General features: G+C 43.0%; 1 protein-coding gene across 2 annotated transcripts in view; it reads left to right on the top strand.

The window, feature by feature from the left end:
• The window catches only part of LOC117457444 (SPRY domain-containing SOCS box protein 4-like), a 65,113-nt gene extending 44,918 nt beyond the window's left edge, over nt 1-20,195 (top strand). For both annotated transcript variants that reach the window (XM_034097543.2, XM_034097544.1), the window contains one exon: nt 19,368-20,195. In XM_034097543.2, the coding sequence (XP_033953434.1) occupies nt 19,368-19,495 (128 nt within the window). In that variant the 3' untranslated portion in view covers nt 19,496-20,195. The remainder of the gene's footprint in view (nt 1-19,367) is intronic.
• The last annotated feature ends 4,461 nt before the right edge of the window (nt 20,196-24,656 follow it).

Here is a 24,656-nt window from a genome sequence, read left to right as displayed (position 1 = left end):
ACATTTACATTTCTCTCGTTGTCCATTCAAAAGTATATTTTCCCTTGGCACAAATTGTGTATTAAAAGAATTATATGTATTAAAACTGAGCCTGATGTGGGTCAGTCTTAAGTACATGTCATGAGCCAGACAGGCCTTTCTGTCTGGTTTGTTTATGTGTTAATAGTTTTGATTAGAAACCTGCAGGTCCGCTGCAACTCTGCCTACTTTTAAATCCAGACTAAAGACTTTTCTTTTTTCGCTGCTTTTAATTGAACTATTCATATCTTAAACTGCACTGTAACTTTTATCCATGTGTTTTTTCTTTTAATGTTTATTTTATTATCTTTTCTTCTTAATGACTGATTTAAAATGCCATTTTCTTAATGTCTTATTTTTTGTAAAACACTTTGAATTGCCTCGTGTTGAAAGGTGCTATATAATAAACTTGCCTTGATTCAGTTTTACTTTATATGAGGAGTCCTACTAAGGAACATGTTTTGTGTTAGGCGGCTTTAAATGAAGTTTACTTGAGTAACTATGTGCTCTAAGGAAAATGAAATTGAAATAAAAGCAGCAGAGACCTGAAACCACAATCAGCGCATATGATTGGCTGAGAGCTGATTACATTTCAAACATCCTGCAGGTTTGTAGAGAGGAACAGACTCACATCCATGTTGTTTTAGCATTCCTGCTGATCACGATTGCTGCTTTGTGCATTATTCGTGAGGTTACATGTAGTTCCAGGTGGTCTCTTTAAGCTGCCCTGCCATCAGGACGGCCAATCAGAGAGTCTGCCTCGGTCTGTCTGGACTCTGTTGTCTGAACAGAGCTGTTGATGCATCTGTTTTCTGTCAGTCTCATCCGTTTGATGCTCTGACCCTACTCAGCCTTTCCTGGACAGAGATCATGGTTCGTAAAGAAACTAGTGATTTCAACAAGGCTTGGTTTTTGTCTCTACTGTGACATGTCTCCAAGCTTCAATGTTCAAAAAGCTCTATTTCTCTCGTACTGCCTGTGCTGCAGCACCTCTTTTCACCCTCTGTCTGAAACCAGAGCCCAGTCTGCTCTGATTGGTTAGCTGGCCGGCTCTGTTGTTGTGTCAACCGCCTGGAGTTGTCCTGCCCCTTTAGCCTATCAATGTGAGTGCTAGCCGATAGAAGTGCCAGTGGTATGTAGTCATTATGTAACAGAAGTAAGCAAAGAAAGTCACTTTGGGCTTTTAGCCTTTGCAGACTGGTTACTTGCTCCAAATGTTATACAATAATAATGTAACGCAATCAAGGAAAGGGGGAACACCAAAAACACAATAGAGAACCGCAGTGACGCGTCCTAAAACCAGGAAGTAAAGTCCTTCCGGTTCCTTCGTCAAAAACGCAAAGAGATCTCTCCATAGGGTTTATGAAAATAGCTGAAATCAGGTCTGTGGTTGAAACACATTGAAGAGACGGATCACGTTCTGTTCAGCCGGATAATCTCCACATGTCTATCCTACTTTCATCATTTCCTAATCATAAATCTAGTCCCCAGAAGCAAAATGCTAACGTTATGCTATAAAGGAGCTACAGCAGGGTCGCTGCTTCAACGTCACGCCGACTTCAGATCCAGATTCAAACTACAGATTCTAGATGGTACGAGTTGAAGCGTTTGAACAGTCTGCAGGAGGCAGGGACTGGCTTTCAAGCAGAACAGAAACTAACTTAGAGGAGTGTTTACGTGTTCGGTGTAATGACGTACAACGACCTCCACGACTTCTGTAGTCCTGTTCAGCCGCTTGGTAACAACCATCGTTTCTCAGACACGTCCACTCTTCAGAAATCACCAGCGGGGTCACTGCTGATGATTTAATGTGGTAGAACAAAACGTGATCCGTCTCTTCAACGCGTCTCAACCACAGACCTTAGTTCAGCTACTTTCCTAAACCCTTTGGAGAGATTGCATTGCTTTTTATCGAAGGAACCGGACGTGGTCAAAATACTAACTTACGTCCGGGTTTTAGGACGCGTCACTGCGGTTCTCTATAGAGCCACATTATATTCAACACAGATGTTTTCCCCCTACTTTTCTATACTCTCTTTCCAAATACAAACTGAACTGTGGCTTAAAAACCCAGTTCTGAACCAAACCGTGTATTTGGAGAATCATTACACGCCTTATAATCAATGCATGCAGGTGTTACAATCCTGTCTGCTTGGCTCCTATTTCCTGAGCTGAGTGGGAGAGCAGCAGCAGCAGCGTCGGCCAAATTGACCGCAGTCCAGGTTTCTGTCTGGAACTCCCTAGCTTAGCGGTGCGAAGTAACAGGAAGTCAGATATCGTCAGTGGAAGGACTCAACGCTTCAGTGAGCAATTGCTTTCCACCCCGAGTAGACGTCGACGACTCAATACGGACTCCCGTGTTCCCAATCTCCTATAGAGGGCTCTATTGCAAGAGAGAATACCCTGACGTGTCTGTGAAGTTGATGAATAAGCCGCTTGTACGGTGATACATTTCTCACTTACAAAGATAAGGGCTGCACAATTTGCAAACAACAACAAATTGGGATTATTTTTGACTGACGGTGCGCTTCAAATCAAGAAGGTGATTTATCCTTTTTGCATCATTATTGAAACAAACATGTTTTTGTAAGAGTAAATGTAATCTTCAGTCTGTACGATACGCTTTGTTCGAAGCTTTTACATGTATGTTTTATGCTGACTAGATTGTCATGCATTTAAAATAATATTCACAACTGGTCGATGTTGAGCCCAATTGTTTCCTTAAAAGTGTTATTGTTTTTTTAATGAACTTGTATTTTAATCATCAAGTCCTATATCTACCACTAGTGTTGCACGGTGTACCGATACTTGAAAGGTACCGCGATACCCTGCCGTTAAAAACGTTACGATTCCTCCGTTTCGTTAGTATCGGTACTTTAAGAATGACGGGGGAAAGTACTGCGGTGAGAAAGCGCCGTTTTAATAAGAGCCGTATGTGTTCAGCGCTCTGCTCCGTGCCTGCAGTCCCTCCCCTCTCAAGCACGCTCTAAGTCCCTCCCCTCTTTCGTGCACGCTCTAAGTCCCTCCCCTCTCATGCACGCTCCAAGTCCCTCTTTCGTGCACGCTCTAAGTCCCTCCCCTCTCTCGTGCACGCTCTAAGTCCCTCCCCTCTCAAGCACGCTCTAAGTCCCTCCCCTCTCAAGCACGCTCTAAGTCCCTCCCCTCTTTCGTGCACGCTCTAAGTCCCTCTTTCGTGCACGCTCTAAGTCCCTCCCCTCTCTCGTGCACGCTCTAAGTCCCTCCACTCTCAAGCACGCTCTAAGTCCCGCCCCTCTCAAGCACGCTCTAAGTCCCGCCCCTCTCAAGCACGCTCTAAGTCCCGCCCCTCTCAAGCACGCTCTAAGTCCCGCCCCTCTCAAGCACGCTCTAAGTCCCGCCCCTCTCAAGCACGCTCTAAGTCCCGCCCCTCTCAAGCACGCTCTAAGTCCCGCCCCTCTCAAGCACGCTCTAAGTCCCGCCCCTCTCAAGCACGCTCTAAGTCCCGCCCCTCTCAAGCACGCTCTAAGTCCCGCCCCTCTTTCGTGCATGCTCTAAGTCCCTCCCCTCTCGTGCACGCTCTAAGTCCCTCTTTCGTGCACGCTCTAAGTCCCTCCCCTCTCTCGTGCACGCTCTAAGTCCCTCCACTCTCAAGCACGCTCTAAGTCCCTCCCCTCTCAAGCACGCTCTAAGTCCCTCCCCTCTTTCGTGCACGCTCTAAGTCCCTCTCTTCTCGTGCACGCTCTAAGTCCCTCCCCTCTCTCGTGCACGCTCTAAGTCCCTCTCTTCTCGTGCACGCTCTTAGTCCCTCCCCTCTCTCGTGCACGCTCCAAGTCCCTCTCCTCTCTCGTGCAACTGCCGCTGCACCTCGGCTTGTTGACAAAAAAGACGCCGGAAGCGAAAAACAAAAAAGTTGGTTTTAATACAAATTTTAGTCATTTATTTAATTTATTGTTCTCATTGTTTAAAAGTTTGTGTTCTGGTTCTGGTGTGAAATAAAGCACAATAATTACATTTAAGACTGTTTCCCTTTTTTTAAGAAAAATAATCTGAATCGCAATTCTTGACTTGGTATCGAAACCAAAATGTTGGTATCGTGACAACACTATCTACCGTTATCTCATTTAGTAATAGGAAGTCAGATATGGTCATTGGAAGGAATCAGCGTTTCAGTGAGCGATTGCTTTTCCACCCCGAGTAGACGATTCAATACGGACACCTGTGTTTCTCCTATCGAGCAACAGTTGGCTCTATTGCATCCGCGCTGCTGTTCTGCTCCAATTTTATTTTACAATAAATCTAATTCTGTCCGTCCCTTTGTAAAATATTCCTCCCCGGTCTTTTCTCACCTATGACCAGTCTGTGAAGAGATGTGTCTGCACCCTAATGGCTGTATATCTAAGACACACACACCCGTCATCTTGAAACTAGGACATACGGAGCAGCAGTTTTATGCTAATATATTAGATGAGCGTGCCTGTGAGTCGGCACCATTACCTTGGTACATCGTTTGTAAGGAAAGAAAACGCAGGAGTAATAAACCGAAATTGGAACATGTGCCAAAAAAGATGGACCTGTCTCACCTTTGTGTTTAAGTAGGACATAACTGGGTCTCTTGGTGAGAGATTCAAAGGTTGTATATTGTCATGTGCACAAAGCTGCAGTGGAGAAATGGCAATGACATTCTTCTGACCTGAGCTCCTCCAACGATGCAACGTATATAATAAAATACAAAATAAAAAGTAGTGCAAACAGTCTATGCAGGGGGTCCGCGGGGTCTTAAAAAGTATTAAAAGTTGATCAATCAATTTAGCGAAAGTTAAGGCTATTAAAAAGTATTAAAGGGCATTTTCCAAGGTTACATTTTGTAGCTAGTTTTCAATAAGTATATAAATGGTCCAGAGAGGTTGTGTTCTACAGTCTGCCTGAATGTAGTCATGGCGTAGGTGTGTAGTGAGATTCTGTGGTTTATTGATGGCATCCCGTTGGATTTGACGTCATCTGAACAGGACATCGCACGCTCACTGCTTGATAGCGTGCGAAGGTCCGTTTACGCCGGTTGCTAAGCAACATCGTTATGGGGAAATGCAAGTCTAAGTCCAAATGGTTGGAAGATAAGGAGGAAGGACAATCAATACTGTATATAGTCAATGTGAAGTGTGTCGCCAAGGTAACCGGTTAGAACTCCAAGTGGTGATGAGGTCTTAACATGTATGGAAAGGGTCCAAAGATCCAAATATACTTAAAGTTCAAAAAATACTTAAAGATCCAAAAATACTTAAAAAGTTCCAAAAATACTTAAAGATCCAAAAATACTTAAAGTTCCAAAAATACCGCAAATGGTTGGAAGATAAGGAGGAAGGACAATCAATACTGTAAATAGTCAATGTGAGGTCAAGTGTGTCGCCAAGGTAACCGGTTAGAACTCCAAGTGGCGATGAGGTCTTAACATGTATGGAAAGGGTCTTAAAAAAGGTTTTACATTTGAATTCAGGATTCCTGCATACACCCTGACATGTCAATAGAATATGATATGTACAAGAACAGAATATAAAATAATGTAAATTAAGACTAAATTAAATACGGTTTATTACATGGATAACTATTTATATCGGGGGTGTCCAAACTGCGGCCATTTTGAATCAGCCCTCAGCAAATTCAAAAAGTATAATGGCATGCGGCCCACAAATGAAACTTGAGCTTGTATTGTACTTAAGTATATCTGTAAACATATATTGCACCGTAGTATTCATGTGTTAATAAACCCACTTTCTGTCAATTCAAGTTGAAAATATGTTCTAACAAATCTAAGTTGATAAGAAAAATGCCCAATAACTTATTAACATAACAATCTTGGAATATACCCTTCTTATTCTTCTTATTACTCACCTCTTCAATCTAGCTTTTAATGTGTGATTGTTGGTGTTGGATTGTTTGACTTTGAGCACCTGTAAAAGCGCTTACAAAATAAATGTATTATTTCCTCTTATGATAAGCAATTCCTTCTGTTTTAAGGAATGAGCTGCCAACTAAATAAATGAAACCCTATGGAAAGCTGTCATGGAGGCTGCAGCAGCATCTACTTACATTTGATTGATTTTGCTAACTCCTAACTTCACCCTCTAGTGAGTGGCCCAGCCCACAGAATATTTGTCTGTATGTGGCTCTCGGTGAAAAGGGTTTGGACACCCCTGATTTCTATAAATGTGTATATTGGTGAGCTGATGTATCTGCCGTGCACACAGACGTTTGTTTGGCCGTGGGCGAGAGAGAGGGAGAGAGAAACTGTGAGCGTCCGTCTCACCTCCACGAGGGCAGACTGAGCGACTCCTCTTCTTCCTCTCGTCTCGGTGTTAGCTGGATGTGCTGCCAGCCTGAGGGCCTCTGAAGTCAAACGCTACATCGGGCGCTCATCCGTCCTTAACCACACTTTCCCACACCCCGTCTCCTCTTTAGTGAGCCATGGATCTGTCAGGAAGTAGACTCCGGCTATAACAAAAAAAGACTCGAGAATTTGAGTGGAAAGAAGCGAGTGCAGCAGAGACGGATGTGAGGGAGGAGGAGACGAAAAGCACCTCTGCAGTGCTTCCAGCTTAATAGCATTAATTATTAAACATTTGAAATGTACTGTACATCTTTGCTGCTTCAATGTACTTCATTTTCTCCATAGAGAGGCGAAGTCCCTCCCTTTCCAGTGACCTCCATGGGACCTTATTTCGGAAAAATAATGCATTGAAGTCAATGGAGAGAGAAAACGTATCTTTCGATCCCGTTTGAATTGTGCCACGAATTACACACATGATGTTTGTCAATCTTAAAAAATAATTTCCATGTCAAAAAAGTCACAGTTTGTCGTAAAACTGTTGGAATATAAGACGATGAAAAATACGCAACTAGAAAGACTACAAATCCCAGAGTCCCGGTCCCGCATGCTGGCTCTTAGGAACCGACTAACTCCCCTTGTGTGTACACAGCTCTCAACGCGCCCAGACTTGGAATGATTTCCACCACTTTTAATACTTTCCGCCTCGTTCTGAAAGAAAGAAGTGAAATGTTCCAACGTGACGGCCGTCTTGGTGTGGTGCGAGATGGGAGTTGTAGTTCATTGAGCGGTTTCAAACAAAACAAGTGTAACTTCACAGTTTTACGACACATTTTAATTTTGTTGACTTGCAAAATTATCTTTTCAATTGACAAACTTCATGTGTGTAATTCGTGGCACAATTCAAACGGGATCGAAGATAATCTTTCTCTCTCCATTGACTTCAATACATACTTTTCCAAAATAAGGTCCCATGGAGGAAAGGGAGGGACTTGGCCTCTCTATTTGGGAACTTGTTTTGTTACAGCAGTATGTTTACAAAGCATTGCACAAAAAAAAGAAATGCATTTCAACCCTCAAAAGATCAAGTTCACTATAAAACATACAGAATAAGTAATAATGCGCTGTTATAGACCGATATACTACTTAACAAATATGAACCACATACTAAATACATTCATAATACCAGCGTGCACATTTTTTTTTAAATTAAAATGTGAATGTAACGAGATGGGTTGGTTAGGGTTATTGAAGGAAGTAAATAATGAATCATGGTTTAAAAACACTAGAGGGACCTTTTGTTTCGATATTCAACATTATATGGACTCGAAAGATCATAAAATGCAAATGTTATGCAATGATATGTCAGGTTAGTGACAGAGCTCCCTTTGAAAGAAAGAATACTCCAAGGTCTTCATGAACTCGATGAATGAGGACACCTCACACAGAGACATGTCTCACTGGAATTGAAATCTCTATTTATAAAAGTTAGAAGGGCTGCATAGAGAGACCTCCGTACCCACATCTTTTAAAAACAGGGGAACAACGGAGCTGATCGAGATTTGCGTCCGATATGACGTAATTTCGGATGCTGGACCCACAGAGAGTTGCTATCGGAAACAATGCCTGACGTGTTTTGGACGTAATCTCGTCTTTGTTTACATTAGCATCGCTAACACTCGGAGCTAACCTGTACTGGAGAGCACTTGTGTTTTTAAAAAGCAGGAAATAACATTACATGACATGTTTTTATATATTTGTATATATCTGAGACCCATAATATATGCCTTAAAATAGCTTGATAGGTGCCCTTTAAGTTAGTGTTAGAGCTCCCTTTGATAGAAAGGATACCGTGACGTCTGTATTAAGTTGATGAATAAGCTCTTGTATGGTGATACATTTCTCACTTACAAAGATTAGGGCTGCACAATTTGCAAACAATAACTCATTGGGATTACATTTGACCGATGGCCCAATTAAAATAAACAAGGGACATTTTCAAAGAAAAATCATCATTAATGAACAAAAACATTTTGTTCGAATATGTCATCTATAGTCTATCAAATACAATTACTTCAAAGCTTTTAGATATGTTTCATTGTTAAATAGTTTGTCATGTATTTCAAATAATAATCACAATTGGCAGATTGCCCAGTTGTTTCCTTAAAAGTGTTGATTTTTTTAAAGAAAACAAGGTACACAAATTCACCATCAACTAGTTGTTAATAACATGCATATTAGCAGTATATTGGCTCTTTATTGGTCATTATAAAACACTTATAAATGCCTTGTTCTACATGACTGTATTCCACAAGCCATTAGTTGAGAGTTTTTCCTCAATAACCCTCTAATTCAGGGGTGGGGAACCTCCGGCCCCCGGGCCGTATACGGCCCGCGAGACAATTTGATACGGCCCTCGAGGTAACACACGCAAAAAAGAAAAAAAATTAAGAAATCTAGACCGCAAAATATATAACAAGCGAGTGCCTGTTTTTCCTGGCCAAGGTCAGGGTCCTTGAACACAACACGAGCCAAACGTGTCATCACGTGGTATATGTCTCGTCCGACAGGGGTTTAGAGCTGCCGGAGAGCAGAGCACCAGAACGCCGCTCCGGGCCGGGACTTCACAATTGTCAGTAGCCATAAGGAGCCGTACACATGCCGCAGTTTCTGCGTGGCTGTGTCTTTAGGTGAAAGCCCAGTGGCGATCTGTTCATCTGTCATACTGATCATACAGTCAATGACTTTGTTGTTATTAGCATCTGGTTAGCTAGCTATGCTAAATCATGTTCACATGGATAGGAAACTAAATTGCACACATCTTGTGTCCATATATTTCTGTTTTGGTGGTCATGCCACAACTGTGCATGCATGCGTGAATCATGGTAAGATATCTGGATTGAGAGGTTGCTTTTTCTTTGCACAGCATGAATGAAAGGCCAAATGAATGGGCTGTGATTTTAGTATTTTTAAGCAGACGTCAATATTTTGTACGGCCCTCGGAGGATGTTGAAAAAATTGAAATGGCCCTTAAGAGGAAAAAGGTTCCCCACCCCTGCTCCAATTAGTGCTCATGTATTGCAAGTAAGGCATGTTAATTAACAACTAGTTGATGGTGAATGTGTGTACCTTAATATAAAGTGTTACCGAACTTGTATTATAATCGTCAAATCAGAATAGCTTCAAGTCCTATCCCTACCACGTCATGTTCTCATCTAACTATAAATCACTTTGCAGTGTTTTTAGAGACAGCTGAGAGCACTTTCTGCTCATCACCACTGTCTGACAGGACCTCTCGTCGCCCCTGGCAACCTTTACCTTGGAGACCAGCTCAAGTCAGCAGGGATTGGCCGCTTTTTCAGGAAGTATGTGGCATCATGGTGTCATCACCTCCCTCAGGAGAACAACACTGTGGGGCAGGGCCAATAGTGTTGGAGCAAGAAGCCCCGTTTGACTTGCAACACAATAACACATTATGTTGGTAAATATTTATCAGTTGCTTTTATAAATTCACAACGGCAAACATTTGACCACACAGCAGTTCATTAAAAAGCAAAAGTGTCGCTTTAAAGCTACTTCAAAAGTTACTAGGAGCCAAAAGTCAGGAGTAAAAATGATGAGTTTTGCGTTAACTGCATGAAAACTGACTCAAAGCACACAAGTCTAGTTACGTCATAGATGTCCTCATATACTGTATATATGTGTTGCCATACTGTATGAGTGTTTGCTGACAAGCATTCTAGCCTTTAGAGGCATTTCTTGTTCATGTAATGCATTAATTACATTACATGACGTCACTTGTTAGATGCTTTTAACAAGGCTTTGATCCTGGATCAAGTATTTAAGTCATGGATGTTTAAAGTTTAACTTCTTCATATTTGTCTAATATTATAGTTAACTTTTCATTCAGGAAGTATGACGCTGCGCTGTCAGTACGCTTGTCCATGTTTGTGATTGGTCGAATGCTCCAGATACCACCCCTTTCATGTGAACGCGCACTTAACTAGATAGGACACGGCTGGCTTGAGCGATCCACTTGATAACCAGCGTCGTAGTACAGTTTAGCGACAGCGGCTTTGTTTTGGATTAAGTCAACCGGCTAACTCAAAACATATCCAGGATATGTTGAACTAGATTTGTAGTACAGGCCCCTGGTCTTCCAAAAGGTTTTTTTTTTGTATTTATTTCAACAAGAACTATGCATACAAATATGTTTATCTCAGAAAAGAGAAGAAATGAACTATACCAGATTTTAGCTAATAGCTCATTTCCATCTGCAGGTAGGTGCATCAATCGACCAACACTAAAAACATTGCATAATCTCTATCACACAAACAATTATAAAACATGATTTAAGTACAGGTCAATACAATGATACATAGTACAGTTCAAATATAATATTACAATACAGTTAAAATTGAAAAACTCAGATTACAGTGTAATTAATGTTGGCATGACTGGTTGCTTAATATCAATTGTTTTGCACCATAAGAGAAGTACAGCTTTGAAATAGAGTGGCGAAGTCCCGCCCATCTACTTCCGCCCCATGGGAGCTTATTTCGGAAAAATTATGTATTGAAATCAATCGGGAGAGAAAACGTATATTTAGATCCCGTTTGAATTGTGCCACGAATTACATATATGATGTTTGTCAATCTTAAAAAATAATTTCCGTGTCAAAAAAGTCAGTTTGTCGTAAAACTGTTGAAATATAAGACTAGGAAAAATACGCAACTAGAAAGACTACAAATCCCAGAGTCCCGGTCCCGCATGCTGGCTCTTAGGAACCGACTAACTCCCCTTGTGTGTATGCACAGCTCTCAACGCGCCCAGACTTGGAGTGATTTTCACCTCTTTTAATACTTTCCGCCTCATTCTGACAGAAAGAAGTGGAATGTTTCAACGTGACGGCCGTCTTGGTGTGTGGTGCGAGATGGGAGTTGTAGTTCATTGAGCCGTTTCACACAAAGTGTAACTTCACAGTTTTACGACACATTTTAATTTGTTTGACTTGCAAAATTATCTTTTAAATTGACAAACATCATGTGTGTAATTTGTGGCACAATTCAAACGGGATCGAAAGATAATCTTTCTCTCGCCATCAACTTCAATACATACTTTTTCCGAAATAAGGTCCCATGGAGGTCCCCGGAAAGGGAGGGACTTCGCCTCTCTATGCAACTGGAAGAATATGCCAGTGTTTTTTGCCCGTAAATGAAAATGCAGATTGTTTCACATTTTCTGAATTAGGATTTCCATGCAGACTTCGAGGCCTAGGAACTTTGTGGATTATATAAACAGTCGGTACAACCCGGTGCACGAGTCTTTCTTTCCTAATCTGGTAAGCTTCTGTGCTGAAGCATGGACTTGTAGACGCAGGGTAATCAGGGCTGTGTTCCCGAGACGCTGTGAGGAATTATCAGCTGTGAACACACATCGCTGCACATTGTCTATTCACTTAATTCAACACGCCCTCTTCTTTGGGCCCTCGCCACGCTGATATGGCAACAAATCAGTCCACACTCAGCCACTTGTCCCCGAGGTGCTCTTACAAAGGCTTTCCATTATCCACATGGCAGTCAGATAAATTAAGATAGCTGTACTCCGTTCCTTTGCTGCTGCTCACTGGCGGGTTTCATTATTTCCTTCTCACCACTGCTTCAAAGGTCACTCTCTCCAGACTGCAGCGGAGGAATTCAGCGCTACTAAAGTTCACCGTCTACAGCGAATAATAGCACAAAGGAAGAACATGGGGGGTTTTCCCTGAACAGATGTCAACTTTGATTCTGACACAGAACACCGAATCGGGTCTCTTGTTGAACACTTTAAAGTCACTTTTTTAAATATTTATCAGATGCTTTTCCAACAATTTATAAGTTGCATTTTGAATTTCAATTTACAATACATTTGATCTTCTTCCAAAACAGCGAGGAAGACCAGGAGCCACATGGCAAGAGATTTTTTTTAAATGGCAGGTTTATAAGGTGATTCTAAAACACCTCCATTTGTATTCGACAAGCGTTGCATTCAAAAGGCTTTTTTTTGTTGACTCAAGAGGCGCTTTCACACCAAGTACTTTTCCCAGGAATATTTCCCGGAACTTATTTCCCCGGAAGTCTTAATTCCTGAACTATACAGTCGATCGCGTTCACACCGGAATAAGTCCCTGAGAAAGGATTACGCAAATGAAGCCGCTGACGTCACTTCTTCTGCTTTGGGTTTACTGGCAGGCCGCAAACAACTTAACTGCGTATAATGCCTCCCGTAGTCCCGGAGCCCCCCGGACTCTGGGACCACCCGAAGTCCCCGGTAAAACCTCATCACTCCACCGCTCCCACGTTTTATTTTGTGTTGCCATAAGTTAGTCTCTCTCCGTTGGTGCCCTGGGCTAATGCTAATGCTAATGCTAATGAGAGCAAATAATATGGCGGCTTCACAAAACTTTTTGTGTTTTACGGGGCGTGGTTTGCAATTCGCCCACTCAATCAGAAATTGGAACCTTTTCCTCCCCAGGAAAGTTCCCTGGTTCCAGATCTTTTTGGTGTAAACGCAAAATCCCAGGAACTATCGGAACTATTCCCGGGAAAAGTACTCGGTGTGAAAGCGCCTAAGGCCACGATCACACGATATGGTGCGAAAAGCAAAACGCCTTAATAACAAGACGATGGCACTTGGCATTACTAAAGTACAACACATGTTCTGATCTATTTAAAAACATTAATGGACAATTAAAGAACACCGTAGCAACAGATGCTTAAAAACAGAGTGAAAAGGCTTATTCTCACACAGACATTAAGTGAATATTTCTTTGCAGATTTGATTTGATTTTTGCCTCGCTTCAGACAAGCTTCGGTTTCCTCTTTAGCTGTGTGTGTGTGTGTGTGTGTGTGTGTGTGTGTGTGTGTGTGTGTGTGTGTGTGTGTGTGTGTGTGTGTGTGTGTGTGTGTGTGTGTGTGTGTGTGTGTGTGTGTGTGTGTGTGTGTGTGTGTGTGTGTGTGTGTGTGTGTGTGTGTGTGTGTGTGTGTGTGTGTGTGTGTGTGTGTGTGTGTGTGTGTGTGTGTGTGTGTGTGTGTGTGTGTGTGTGTGTGTGTGTGTGTGTGTGTGTGTGTGTGTGTGTGTGTGTGTGTGTGTGTGTGTGTGTGTGTGTGTGTGTGTGTGTCCAGTGCTTTGCTCCAGTGAATAGGCGTCAGACTTGTCACAGATTTGCTTGTTATTTGTTTGTTTGGTGGGGGGGGGGGCTTCAGTCTGTGGTAACGCGTGGCACTTTTAATAGACTGCGGAGAGCGAACGGCTCATCAGTCTCGGAGGAGGCTTGTTGGGATTGACGTGTTTTTCTGTGAATATTAACACCTTCCAAAAATGTATTTTTATCACACCAAATATGGACGGCATCAATATGGAAAGATCATGCTGTATTCCACTCCAGACTGTTGATAGCAGCTTCCTGAGGGCTGCCCAAGTGATCAACATCGAAATATGGACTAGTGACTAAGGCAATGTCAGTCAAAATAATAATAAAGCTTTATTTATAAAGCACTTTTCATACAACACATGCGGCTCAAAGTGCTAATGACGCATCACAAGTTAAAAATACACAACAAGAAATTCCGCTCAGATTATTTAAGAACTTTACAGACCTGTACATGCAGCAACATATAACATGTTATCAGGTTAATAGACACAAAGAGGTCAAAGGTATGATAATACAAATTAAATAATGATTTCTCCCAAATAAACCCAATTTAGTTATTTGCTCTCAAATCGTGCTGCCCTTATTTTTCAGGGCTCCATCAATACATCGTAACTCAAGGCTACGGAAAGACATGTGATGGATGTCTTTTGAATATTTATGCAAACGTGTCGTGTTAATGGAAACTGCCACAAACTTTTCTTGCCGTGTGTGTGTGTGTGTGTGTGTGTGTGTGTGTGTGTGTGTGTGTGTGTGTGTGTGTGTGTGTGTGTGTGTGTGTGTGTGTGTGTGTGTGTGTGTGTGTGTGTGTGTGTGTGTGTGTGTGTGTGTGTGTGTGTGTGTGTGTGTGTGTGTGTGTGTGTGTGTGTGTGTGTGTGTGTGTGTGTGTGTGTGTGTGTGTGTGTGTGTGTGTGTGTGTGTGTGTGTGTGTGCCCCTGCTCGTGTCCTTCACATAGTGTGTCAGTGGACTCTGAGCAGGAGGACCTCAGCCCTAACAGATGGTGCTTTCAGGTGCAGCATCTGGACGTCCGTAAAGAGGCAGCCGTTAAAAGTCTGTCTCCGTCTGAGCGTCACAAGCCTCCAATGTCGCTGGTGTTTCAGTGTGTGGGATGGTGACGCACCATTATGCCTATATTGTGAAACAATTTACATAATGCAGTCAAGCAAGTCTGTAATTGCTCGACTTAAGTTCAATCGGTTTACGAATCCATTTTTATTTATATGGCCCAATATCATATAGGGTGCGCAAAAAAATTGATTCACATTTTTCAGTCTTGCCGTAGCGCTGTTTTCCTTTTTTTCTATGGCGTGAGCTCCGTAATGTCCCGCTAACATGGCACATAGACTTTATGCAGCATCCTCTTCACTCTTTCCGCCCTTCATGCCTCACAGGGCGGCAGGCCCGGCTCCAGGATGAAATTACTGAGGCGGCTGTTGAAAAATCAGAGGGGGCGATTTTTTTTTCACAACGAAAAATACTGGCAATGTAATGAATTGACACACCGAGCTTTTTTCCTTCTCACTGCTCTACAATCTCTTTGCTTCTTTATTTTTATTCCGGATTCACCCCTCTCGTTCTGTTATTTTCCTCTGATCTTTAATAATAGATAGTAGATAGTTGATTGATAGATGGCTGCACTTTGGTTAACAGACTAACATTGATTTCCTCAATTTATAAATTGACAGGCTCTGTAATTATACCATAACCTTTTCTCCTCTATCCCTTAACTCGTCTTCCGATACATATTTACTTACCTCTAGCCGATTAAAGAAACATTCATCTGGTTGATTTTTTATTTTCAGGATTGAATGTTCAAACCAAGGCCTAAAACCTGGCATTTCATAAGAAAGTGACTAATATATAAACCAAATGTAATATTGGATAAAATACTACACCAAATGGACAGACACAGATTAAAAATAAAAATAAAGTCCCCTCGTTTGTCTCTCTAACTGCCATGAAAAAAATCAAATCAATGCTCCAAAATCCGTCACTAGATGTCGCTCATTGTACCAATACGGTTGATATAATACACAACATATTATTATTCTAGTAAAAGGGCTCGCTTTGGCAAAATCCTGATCCATACAGGCAGCCCTAAATAATAACAAGTAACCATCATGTGTGGTGCTATCTGTAGTTGTCTGTCTTATTTTTTAATGATGTCATATTGTTTTCACCAGGGCCGGCCCTTGGCATAGGCAGTATAGGCGAATGCTAAGGGCGCATCAACCCATCGGGGGCGCCGAAAATTGGGGAGAAAAATGACATGTATTTTTTAGCTGCCCGGATTATAACAGTGCAGCTGGGTGCCTTCTCCTCTGCAAAGGCGCCTCTTACTTGTGGGGTTCCCCAAGGCTCTATCCTGGGCCCCATCCTCTTTTTATTGTATATACTGCCCCTAGGTTCAATCCTCAGAAAACGTAACATTCCCTTCCACTGCTACGCTGACGATGTTCAGATTTATCTGCCTCTCAAAGGAAATGACAAACACTCACTACAGCAGTTGATGGATTGCCTGACAGAAATGAAGTCCTGGCTGAGCAGAAATGTTCTTAACCTCAACGAGAGCAAGACTGAAGTCATCTTTTTTGGACCCCAACCTCCAGCCTCTTCTGTTGACATTCTGGGTCCTCTTAAAACAAACATCCTCCCCTCGGTCATGAATCTTGGAGTGACTTTTACTAACACTTTTAAATTCGACAAGCAGGTCAGCAGCGTAGTGAAATCCTGCTTTTTTAAATTAAGAGTATTGGCCAAAACCAAGTCTTTTTTATCTTTCAAAGACCTGGAGAGAGTTATCAACGCCTTTGTGACCTCGAGACTCGATTATTGCAACGCTCTATACGTGGGTATGGACTAGTGTTAATTTCGTCAGCTATTTTTTAATTTAGTTTTAGTCTTAGTCCTGTGTTAAATTTTCTTTTTAGTTTTAGTCATATTTAGTCACCTTCATCCTGTTTTTATTTAGTCAAGTTTTAGTCGACTAAAAGTCTGAGCATTTTAGTCTTATTTTAGTCAAAGAAAACTAATTATTTTAGTCTACTTTTTGTCAATGAAAACTGTTGAGTCTTTTTTAGTCATCAGATTATATAGAACATTTCAGTCAAACTGGTCTAGCCAAAACCAATAATTTGTCATTTAGTATATATAAATAGGATTATATCTTGTCCTTATTTGATGAAAAACACAGGTTGAATGATTAAGCAGCTTTGCAGAGAGTATCTGGTGTGTGGTGTTTTTACCAGCTGTGTTATGGCCACATTGCTTCCCTTCTGATAAAACAATGTATTGGCTTTTTTTCTCCGCCTCATTTTAGCGAAAATGGGCCCAAATATCACATCGTTTCTTTCTCCCAAGCAGTGGTGGCTTTAGACTTTTTCGTTGTCAGTCATTTTGACGGGCAGGATCGTAACATTTCCATCATAATCCATTATTATCCGTCGAGTGCACAATGTATCACTCACTCGCGCTGACGGGGGGTATTCGGTTAACGCGAGTGCGACCACTGCTCCCAAGCCCTGCTGTTGCCATTTTATTTTCTGTTAAATAAGGTTAGTTAGACCCGAGTCTTTCACGTTAACAATGTGCCGCTGCCCGGTGTAATTCAAATGTACTGCCGCGCGCAGCACAGACACAGCTGCTGCCCTGCCAGTGCCGCAGCACCGGAAATGGAACTGCTGGGAGAAAAACTGACGATCAGAGATGTAACGTTATCTTTGATAATATTTCGTCTCCTCATTTTTCGTCAACGAAAGTAAAGAGAGATTTTGTCATAGTTTTTATTTAGTAAACTACATTTTCGTCTCGTCACTTTTCGTCAACGATATTGCATGATGATTTCGTTAGTTATTGTTTACTGCCGTCGGTGCCGTCTCGTCATCGTCTCGTTTTCGTCATGGAAAAAAAGGTCGTTGACGAACATATTTCGTCATAGTTTTAGTCAACGAAATTAACACTAGTATGGACCAGGCCTCAATTAAACGCCTGCAGCTAGTGCAGAACGCAGCGGCACGTCTCCTCACTGGCCACAAAAAGCGTGACCACATCACCCCAATTCTGGCCTCATTGCACTGGCTTCCAATTCGGTTCCGAATTGATTTTAAAATCCTTTTATTTGTTTTTAAAGCACTAAATGGGCTGCACTGTGGGTTCACACAGTTCAGCCCATAAACTGTGTGAACCCACACCTATAGCTGAACTCCTCCAGCGCTACACCCCAGCCAGAGCGTTAAGGTCTGCTGACCAGCTGCTGCTGGTAGTGCCTAAAACCAGGCTAAACACCAGAGGGCACCGAGCCTTCGCGGCGGCTGGCCCTAGGCTCTGGAACACTCTGCCCCTCCATGTGAGGTCGGCCCAGACCCTGGGGTTTTTAAATCAAAACTAAAAACTCACTTCTTCACCCTGGCCTTCTAATCATAGCAGAGCACGACTCATGACACGTCCCTGTGTTTGATTCTTATATTTGCTGTTGTAATTTATTGTCTTCTGTTTACATCGGTAGTAATGTGTTATTTATTATCTGCATGTGCAGCACTTTGGCTCGACCGAAAATCGTTTTTAAATGTGCTATAGAAATAAAATTTGATTTGATTTGACAAAGACTCATTCTGAAAACTGCACTGGAACAACATAACATCAAGGACATGGATTTCAAGTCAATATACGAAAGTAAATCAAGAAATGAAGTAAACAAGCTGATCTTCAAGTTCCTCAAAAACACTGGTCTGAGGACAAGGATTTAATATGAACATTTAATAAATCAACAGTAGGTGGCGATATATGCTCCAAGTGGAAGCGATTTGCCATTAAAGAAGAAGTAGTAGTAGTAGAAGAAGAAATATGCTAACGCTACAAACAGGCACAACACTGATACTCTGTTTTTACTGACATATAACATTTGATTTCCCCTTGCTCTATTTTTTTTAACGCACGTTCAAAAACAGGAACATTTTCGGGAGTTTCAACCGGGTACCAGCCACCGAAAACGGGGACTCTGCCCGGAAACGGGGACGTTTTGGTCACCCATCCGACTGTGTTTACAGCTAGCACACACGCCAACATAAAGACTACAAGCTCACTTGGGGTGGAGGCTTTTTTACACGTTGCTTGACTGCCTGCCCACATATCTGATCTAAACATAGTAACGTGTATTGGGGAAGATCATTATTTAAAGTTATTTAATAATTGTGACATTTATTGTACTTTTTGATGGATGAATGATGCTCAAAGTGAGGGGGGAATGCCCCCTTTCGCCCTCTTGTGGCGCCGGGCCCGCAGGGCGGACTCCTGAGCTATTTTGAATCGAGAATCTTTTTGGATCGCGAATCAATTGTGAATCCCCCTAATATCATAAACTACACTTTACAGCAAACAAAATCTCCTCAAATATTAAAGTAAAAACTCTCAAAGATACCCACAAGCTTCTGTGTGCATAGATTTAGAAAAAAGGGGAGGGGGAGAGAAACTCCCTCTGGAGGCTTTGCAGACCATTGACATGCACAGAAACCGATAGAACACACTACAGTGCCTCCTTAATGGAAACAGAATATCGTCCCATTCTCTTGCAACACTCTTGTATTCATGTATTTTTTCTTTTAATGTTTATTTTATTATCTTTTCTTTTTAACTGCCTTGTGTTGAAAGGTGCTATATCCAATCCAATTTTATTTCTACAGCACATTTAGACAAAACCGATGGGACAAAAAGAAACTAATCTAAAAGCATGAGACAATAAAACCATACTTATAGCCACAGACTGAAAACCCTCGTACACGATGTAAACACAACTGAACGGAAAATCCCAAATTAGAAAACAGAGGGACCCTCACCATGACTCTCTCTCTCTCTCTCCCCCACAGCGGAGCCCCTCCCCCTCATGGACCTGTGCAGACGAGTAGCTCGAGTGGCTCTGGGCAGAGAGCGCATCCATCACATCGACACCCTCCCTCTGCCGCAGACGCTCAAGAACTACCTCCAGTACCAGTGACACACACACACACACACGAGGAGGAGACTGAGGCCCGTTTGTTCTGATGGTAACAGCCTCCAGACTGAACTTAATCACAACCATCAGACATCTGCTGAGGATGAGGACGAAGACTACGAGCAGGAAGTGAAAGGCGGTGCTGAACGGGGATTTGTTTACAACAGTTGGGTTTCTTTTTTTTTCTTCCAGTTTTTAACGTTTTTAGGTTTTTTTTTTTCCACCTCCTGGACATATGACTGGAGCAGCTGGTGCATGGAATGAAGGAGAGTGAGAAATGAAAAGAGGATCCAGTCTCCGGATGGCCTTACGTGCCGTGGTGGTGGGTGACAGTTCCCCCCCCTCCCCCGACATCTGTCCCGCACAGACTCTGTTGAAGCCTTCTCGTAAACATGTTGGTATTTATATTTATGTTCCCAACAACACAGCAGGCTCTGTGGAGATGCAACAATCCCTCCAAGCCACGGGGGAGGGAGGGAGAGAGGGAACACACACACACACACACACACACACACACACACACACACACACACACACACACACACACACACACACACACGTAATGAGATTTTTTTTTTAATGTTTTCTTCTTCTCCCATTCCATGGATAATGAGATGTGTCTGCGGGACACTCGCAGGTATATGTAGAAAAATGTGCCGCCATGGGAATCTTTTAAATGTGAATAAGAATAAACTCTGCTAAACTCGCACTGCCTCGCTTCCTGTGCTCTTTGACTGAAACCTTAAGGCCAGGACACATAAAGCCCATTTCGGCCTTCGATAGATGTCTGGCCGTCGATAAGCGTCCTGCTGCCCTACTCGGATTGCGGTGTCCCGCACCGTCGTGTCTTTTCGGCTGTGCCGTCGCCTTCCGCTCCCGATTGAACATGTTGAATCGGGAGCGGAGGCTGTCGGCAAAATAAATCACTCTGATTGGCTCTCCAGCTTAGCGAGTCAGTGCATGAGAAGCGAAACGGAAGTGAGACACCAGTCCAAGGGCTGATAACGCCAGTACCGTACTAAACATGTTTTCGATTTTAAGTCGCATGTGAAACAGTCTGCGATGGACGAGTGAAAATGGAACGCACACACTATTTGTTGTTTGTATATATCGCGAGGTCTGTTCTTCTTCTCTCTGTATCACGCGGTCTGTCTTCCGGTTGTTACCTCTTTTGAATGACGAATACACACTACCGCCGCCTGCTGGTAAGGAGAGGTATTGCCACTCGCGCAGTGCGTACGTGCTACTTGGCCGATGGCTGAAGTCTTTGCGGTGTGTTCCAGTGCGACTTCTTGGCCAAGACGCAGGACACGTGAGGCGACGCAATCAATCAATCAATCAATCTTTATTTATAGCCTAATATCAATTATGCTCATTTTCAGGTTTCATATTTGTATTTTGTGCCTCTGACAGTTCTGCCCAGGATGATGTGCAGCAAGGCTGGTATAATGACCCAGACGTGAAGCATCACAACTGTCCATGTCGTTTTACATTTTATTGTCCATGAACCAGTCTTTAAACTCTGCCCGAGCCCGTACGATGCTCCGTGTTCCCGTCTGTCTTCTTCTGGTGATTAATCTGACGTCCAGAGCTCTTACGTTTAACCTCTTTCCTTCTGTTGTTCTTTTTCTCTGTTCTGTACTGAGGATAGTTTAGCAATCATTATGCCAAAGTTTCCTGCTCACCACACATATAAAAAATAATATTGAACATGTATATCACTGTGCTTTCTGACGGATGAAAACGAATGTGTGTTGTCCTCAGCTGACTCTAAATGTACACAACGTCTTTACTGCTGGTTGCACACATTGATCCTCCTTAGCAACGGTCATTTCTCTTTAGCAGCACTCTATTGTCTATTATACCAAATCATGGCATCACATAACCCCAGTCCTCAAAGACCTCCTCTGGCTTCCTGTCTCCCATCGCATCAACTACAAAGTTCTGGTCCTCACCTACAAAGCACTCCACCATCTGGCACCCCCACCATCTGGCACCCCCACCATCTGGCACCCCCTTATCTCACACACCTTCTCACTCCTTATCAACCCCCACGGTCCCTCAGATCCACCGCAGCCGGACTCCTATCCATTCCCACATCCACACTGCAGCTTTGGGGACGGAGCCTTCTCAGTGGCAGCTCCTAGGCTCTGGAACTCCCTCCCCCAAAATCTCCGTGACTCTGAGTCCCTCACAGTCTTTCAGTCCCGCCTCAAAACACATCTTTTCAACTCTGTCTACCCATAAGCCCCCCCCCCCTCTCAATCAACTTCCTCTTGACTGCCTTTTTATTTTTTACTATACTTACTTGTTTGCCTGTCCTCGTTTGTCTACCCTCCCTCATACTGTAAAGCGTCTTTGAGTTGTGAAAAGCGCTATATAAATAAAATGCATTATTATTATGGTCAAGCGACCTTGGGTCCCATGAAAGGCGCTATATAAATCTAAGCTACTGTTGAGAATTTACAACCTCTGAAATCTACAATTTGACCAATCAGAATCGAGTATTCACATAGCCGTGTAATAACTGGAGATAATACAACTGGTTGATCAAAAAGAACAATGGCTACATAAATAGATAATAAAAAAGAATAGTAATGAATAAAAACCACCCTCTATATCTATCTATAGTCCTTTATTATTATTATTTATAATCCTGTCATTGAATAAAGTTGTTTTTTAGTTTTTTTTCCCTCATGTGTGATAGAGCCAGACCCAGACCTATAGTCGGTGCATTATGGGCGAGTTTTCTTTCCAGTTGTTCCGTTTGTCTTATGGATGTGACTCGACGCTGATGATGTCAATACCACGAACCCCATCAGAGCTTTTAGACGAGTGTTTTTGCTCCAAAGGTCGAATGTGAGAGGGTGTTTCTCAATGTCGAGTACGCTTGTCTTCCGAGTCAAAAGCGAGGCAAGAATACTTCCTGGCATTCGGAAGAGTGGAACGCCCCGCCTTACATTTTCCGCCACAGATTTGGGGAAATTGGTCCGTGCGCAAAGCATTGTGGGGATTTTAAGACCGGAGTCTACACATGTGCAGCCTCGAAATTTCTCGCGACGAAGTACGCCGGGCCGGGCTCGGTAGAATTCCAAGTATGCTGGACATCGGAACAGTCCTTCGGCGGCACTCGATGCTTGAAATAGTGGCTCTGGAGCAGCTTTACTCGAGATTTAGAAACGGCCACAGAAAACACTTCGCTGCTGTCAGAGCCCAGATCCTGGTTCTGGTGTTGCATGGAGATGTTATGGTCCTAAACTGAACCCCCCCCCCTCTCAGAAAAAGGCTTTGATCACAGAACAAAGCTTGCATGTGATCAAAGTGTATCTCTGTGTGCTGCACCAACAGAACACCCATTAGAGCAGCTTGTGCTCTAATCATAATGATAGTCAAATCCTCTCTGATCTCCCCTTGTGGGGGGGGGGAGCCCATAACGCAGGACAATTATTGGATTCAATGCTGAAATAAAGACAACAAAATGGTGTCTATTGTACAAGAGAGAAATAACCATGTTATTCAATCAACGTTTTATTTATTTAGCCCAATGCCACTCATTAAACCTTTGTCTCAGCCCGTACAGCGTACCCCACCCTCTGTCCTTAAGGCCGCTACACACCAACCTGAGACCAAAGAACGTGTACCGAAGGCGTCCCGACTTTTACGTCCGCTACGTCGCCTGCGCCGCCCGCCTACAAACACACCGTAAAGACTTCAGTCGACGAGTGGCAATAACTGTCCTTACCAGCAGGCAGCGGTCGTGTGTATTCGTCATTCAAAAGAGGCAACAGCCAATCAGAGTGATTTCTTTGGCCAACTGTCTTTCACCACCGCGGGAGGTGTGCAAATGTGCCGTAAAGCAACGGCGGTGCAGGACCATGTGCGGGACACACCAAATGCCCGACTGCCTCTGACTCCCAAAATCGGGTAGGTGTGTCGGGGCCTTTAGACCCTTGCATCGTACACAATTACAAATAAACCCAACAATGATTTGGAGTAAATTGAAAGAAACCTTGGGGAACCCTAACGGAGGAGGATCACTCTCCCAAGACGGACAGACGTGGAATAGTTGTGTGTGTGGATTAAAAAACAAAGCAACCGACAAGTGAGACACAGAAAAACAAGTCCCCTGACAGTCTCACCGTTTAGCAGCATAACTAAAGGCTGATGCACGGTAAGCCTGAGCTATAATCTTTGTCAAAAAGTTAAGTCTAAAAGAAGCCATATTATGCTCAGGTTCATATCAGTATGTAGTGTCTCTACTGGGACATGTCTCCGTGCTTTAATGTCCAAAAAGGTCTTTATTTTCCTCATACTGCCTGTGCTGCAGCACCTCTTTTCACCCTCTGTCTGAAACCAGAGCCCAGTCTGCTCTGATTGGTCAGCTGGCCGGCTCTGTTGTGATTGGTCAAACAGCTTAGAGATGTCCCGCCCCTTAGCCTATCACATACACAAGTGTTGGAGCGCTAGCCAATAGGATTAACAGTGTTAGGAGAGAAACTACCTCTGGCAGGAATTTTGGATTTAGCTCTTGCAGACCATTTACATGCACTGAAACCTTGTATATCCAACACTACAGGAAATGTAAAAGCATAACAGGGCCTCTTTAAACCTGCTCTTAAACGTGGAGAGGGTCTCTGCCTCCTGAACACAAACCTACAGGCTGATCCAGATGCAGATCACCGGCTCCTGTTCCTTATCAAAACAAACTGAACGGTAGAAGACGGTGAAGAACACGTCGCTCCAGAGTCAGCACGAAACACCACTGAAGTGAGGACTTTGATCTGAGTGACTTGGCTTTGCTGCGTCCATATCTAACACCTTGTGCTCCGTCACTTCAATTCATCTCTCCGCCTCCTTTCCTCCTCTCCTCCTTTCCTTTGTGTGTCCCCTCTTCCCTTCCTCATATAGAGCTTTATGTTCTGCCTCAGCTGCTTTGAGACCTTGTGTTTCGGCTCTGAGCAGAATATGAGATTGTCCGTCACACCCTCCATATGAACATGTGATGCATATGCATGTATGGAGAGTGGCAGCGTGAGAGATGGAGGGTTGGATGCCGGCCGGCTGTCTGCTTCAGAGACGGCCGTATATATCCATCATTTATGGAGGGAAACTCGTGCTCGGTAAGTCGTGTAAAAGCTCACATTCCACATTTCTCCCCGGCTCC

This window comes from Pseudochaenichthys georgianus, chromosome 13 (genome assembly GCF_902827115.2).
Source record: "Pseudochaenichthys georgianus chromosome 13, fPseGeo1.2, whole genome shotgun sequence".
In the NCBI taxonomy this organism is placed as follows: Eukaryota; Metazoa; Chordata; class Actinopteri; order Perciformes; family Channichthyidae; genus Pseudochaenichthys; species Pseudochaenichthys georgianus.
This window is presented reverse-complemented; position numbering and strand designations above follow the sequence as displayed.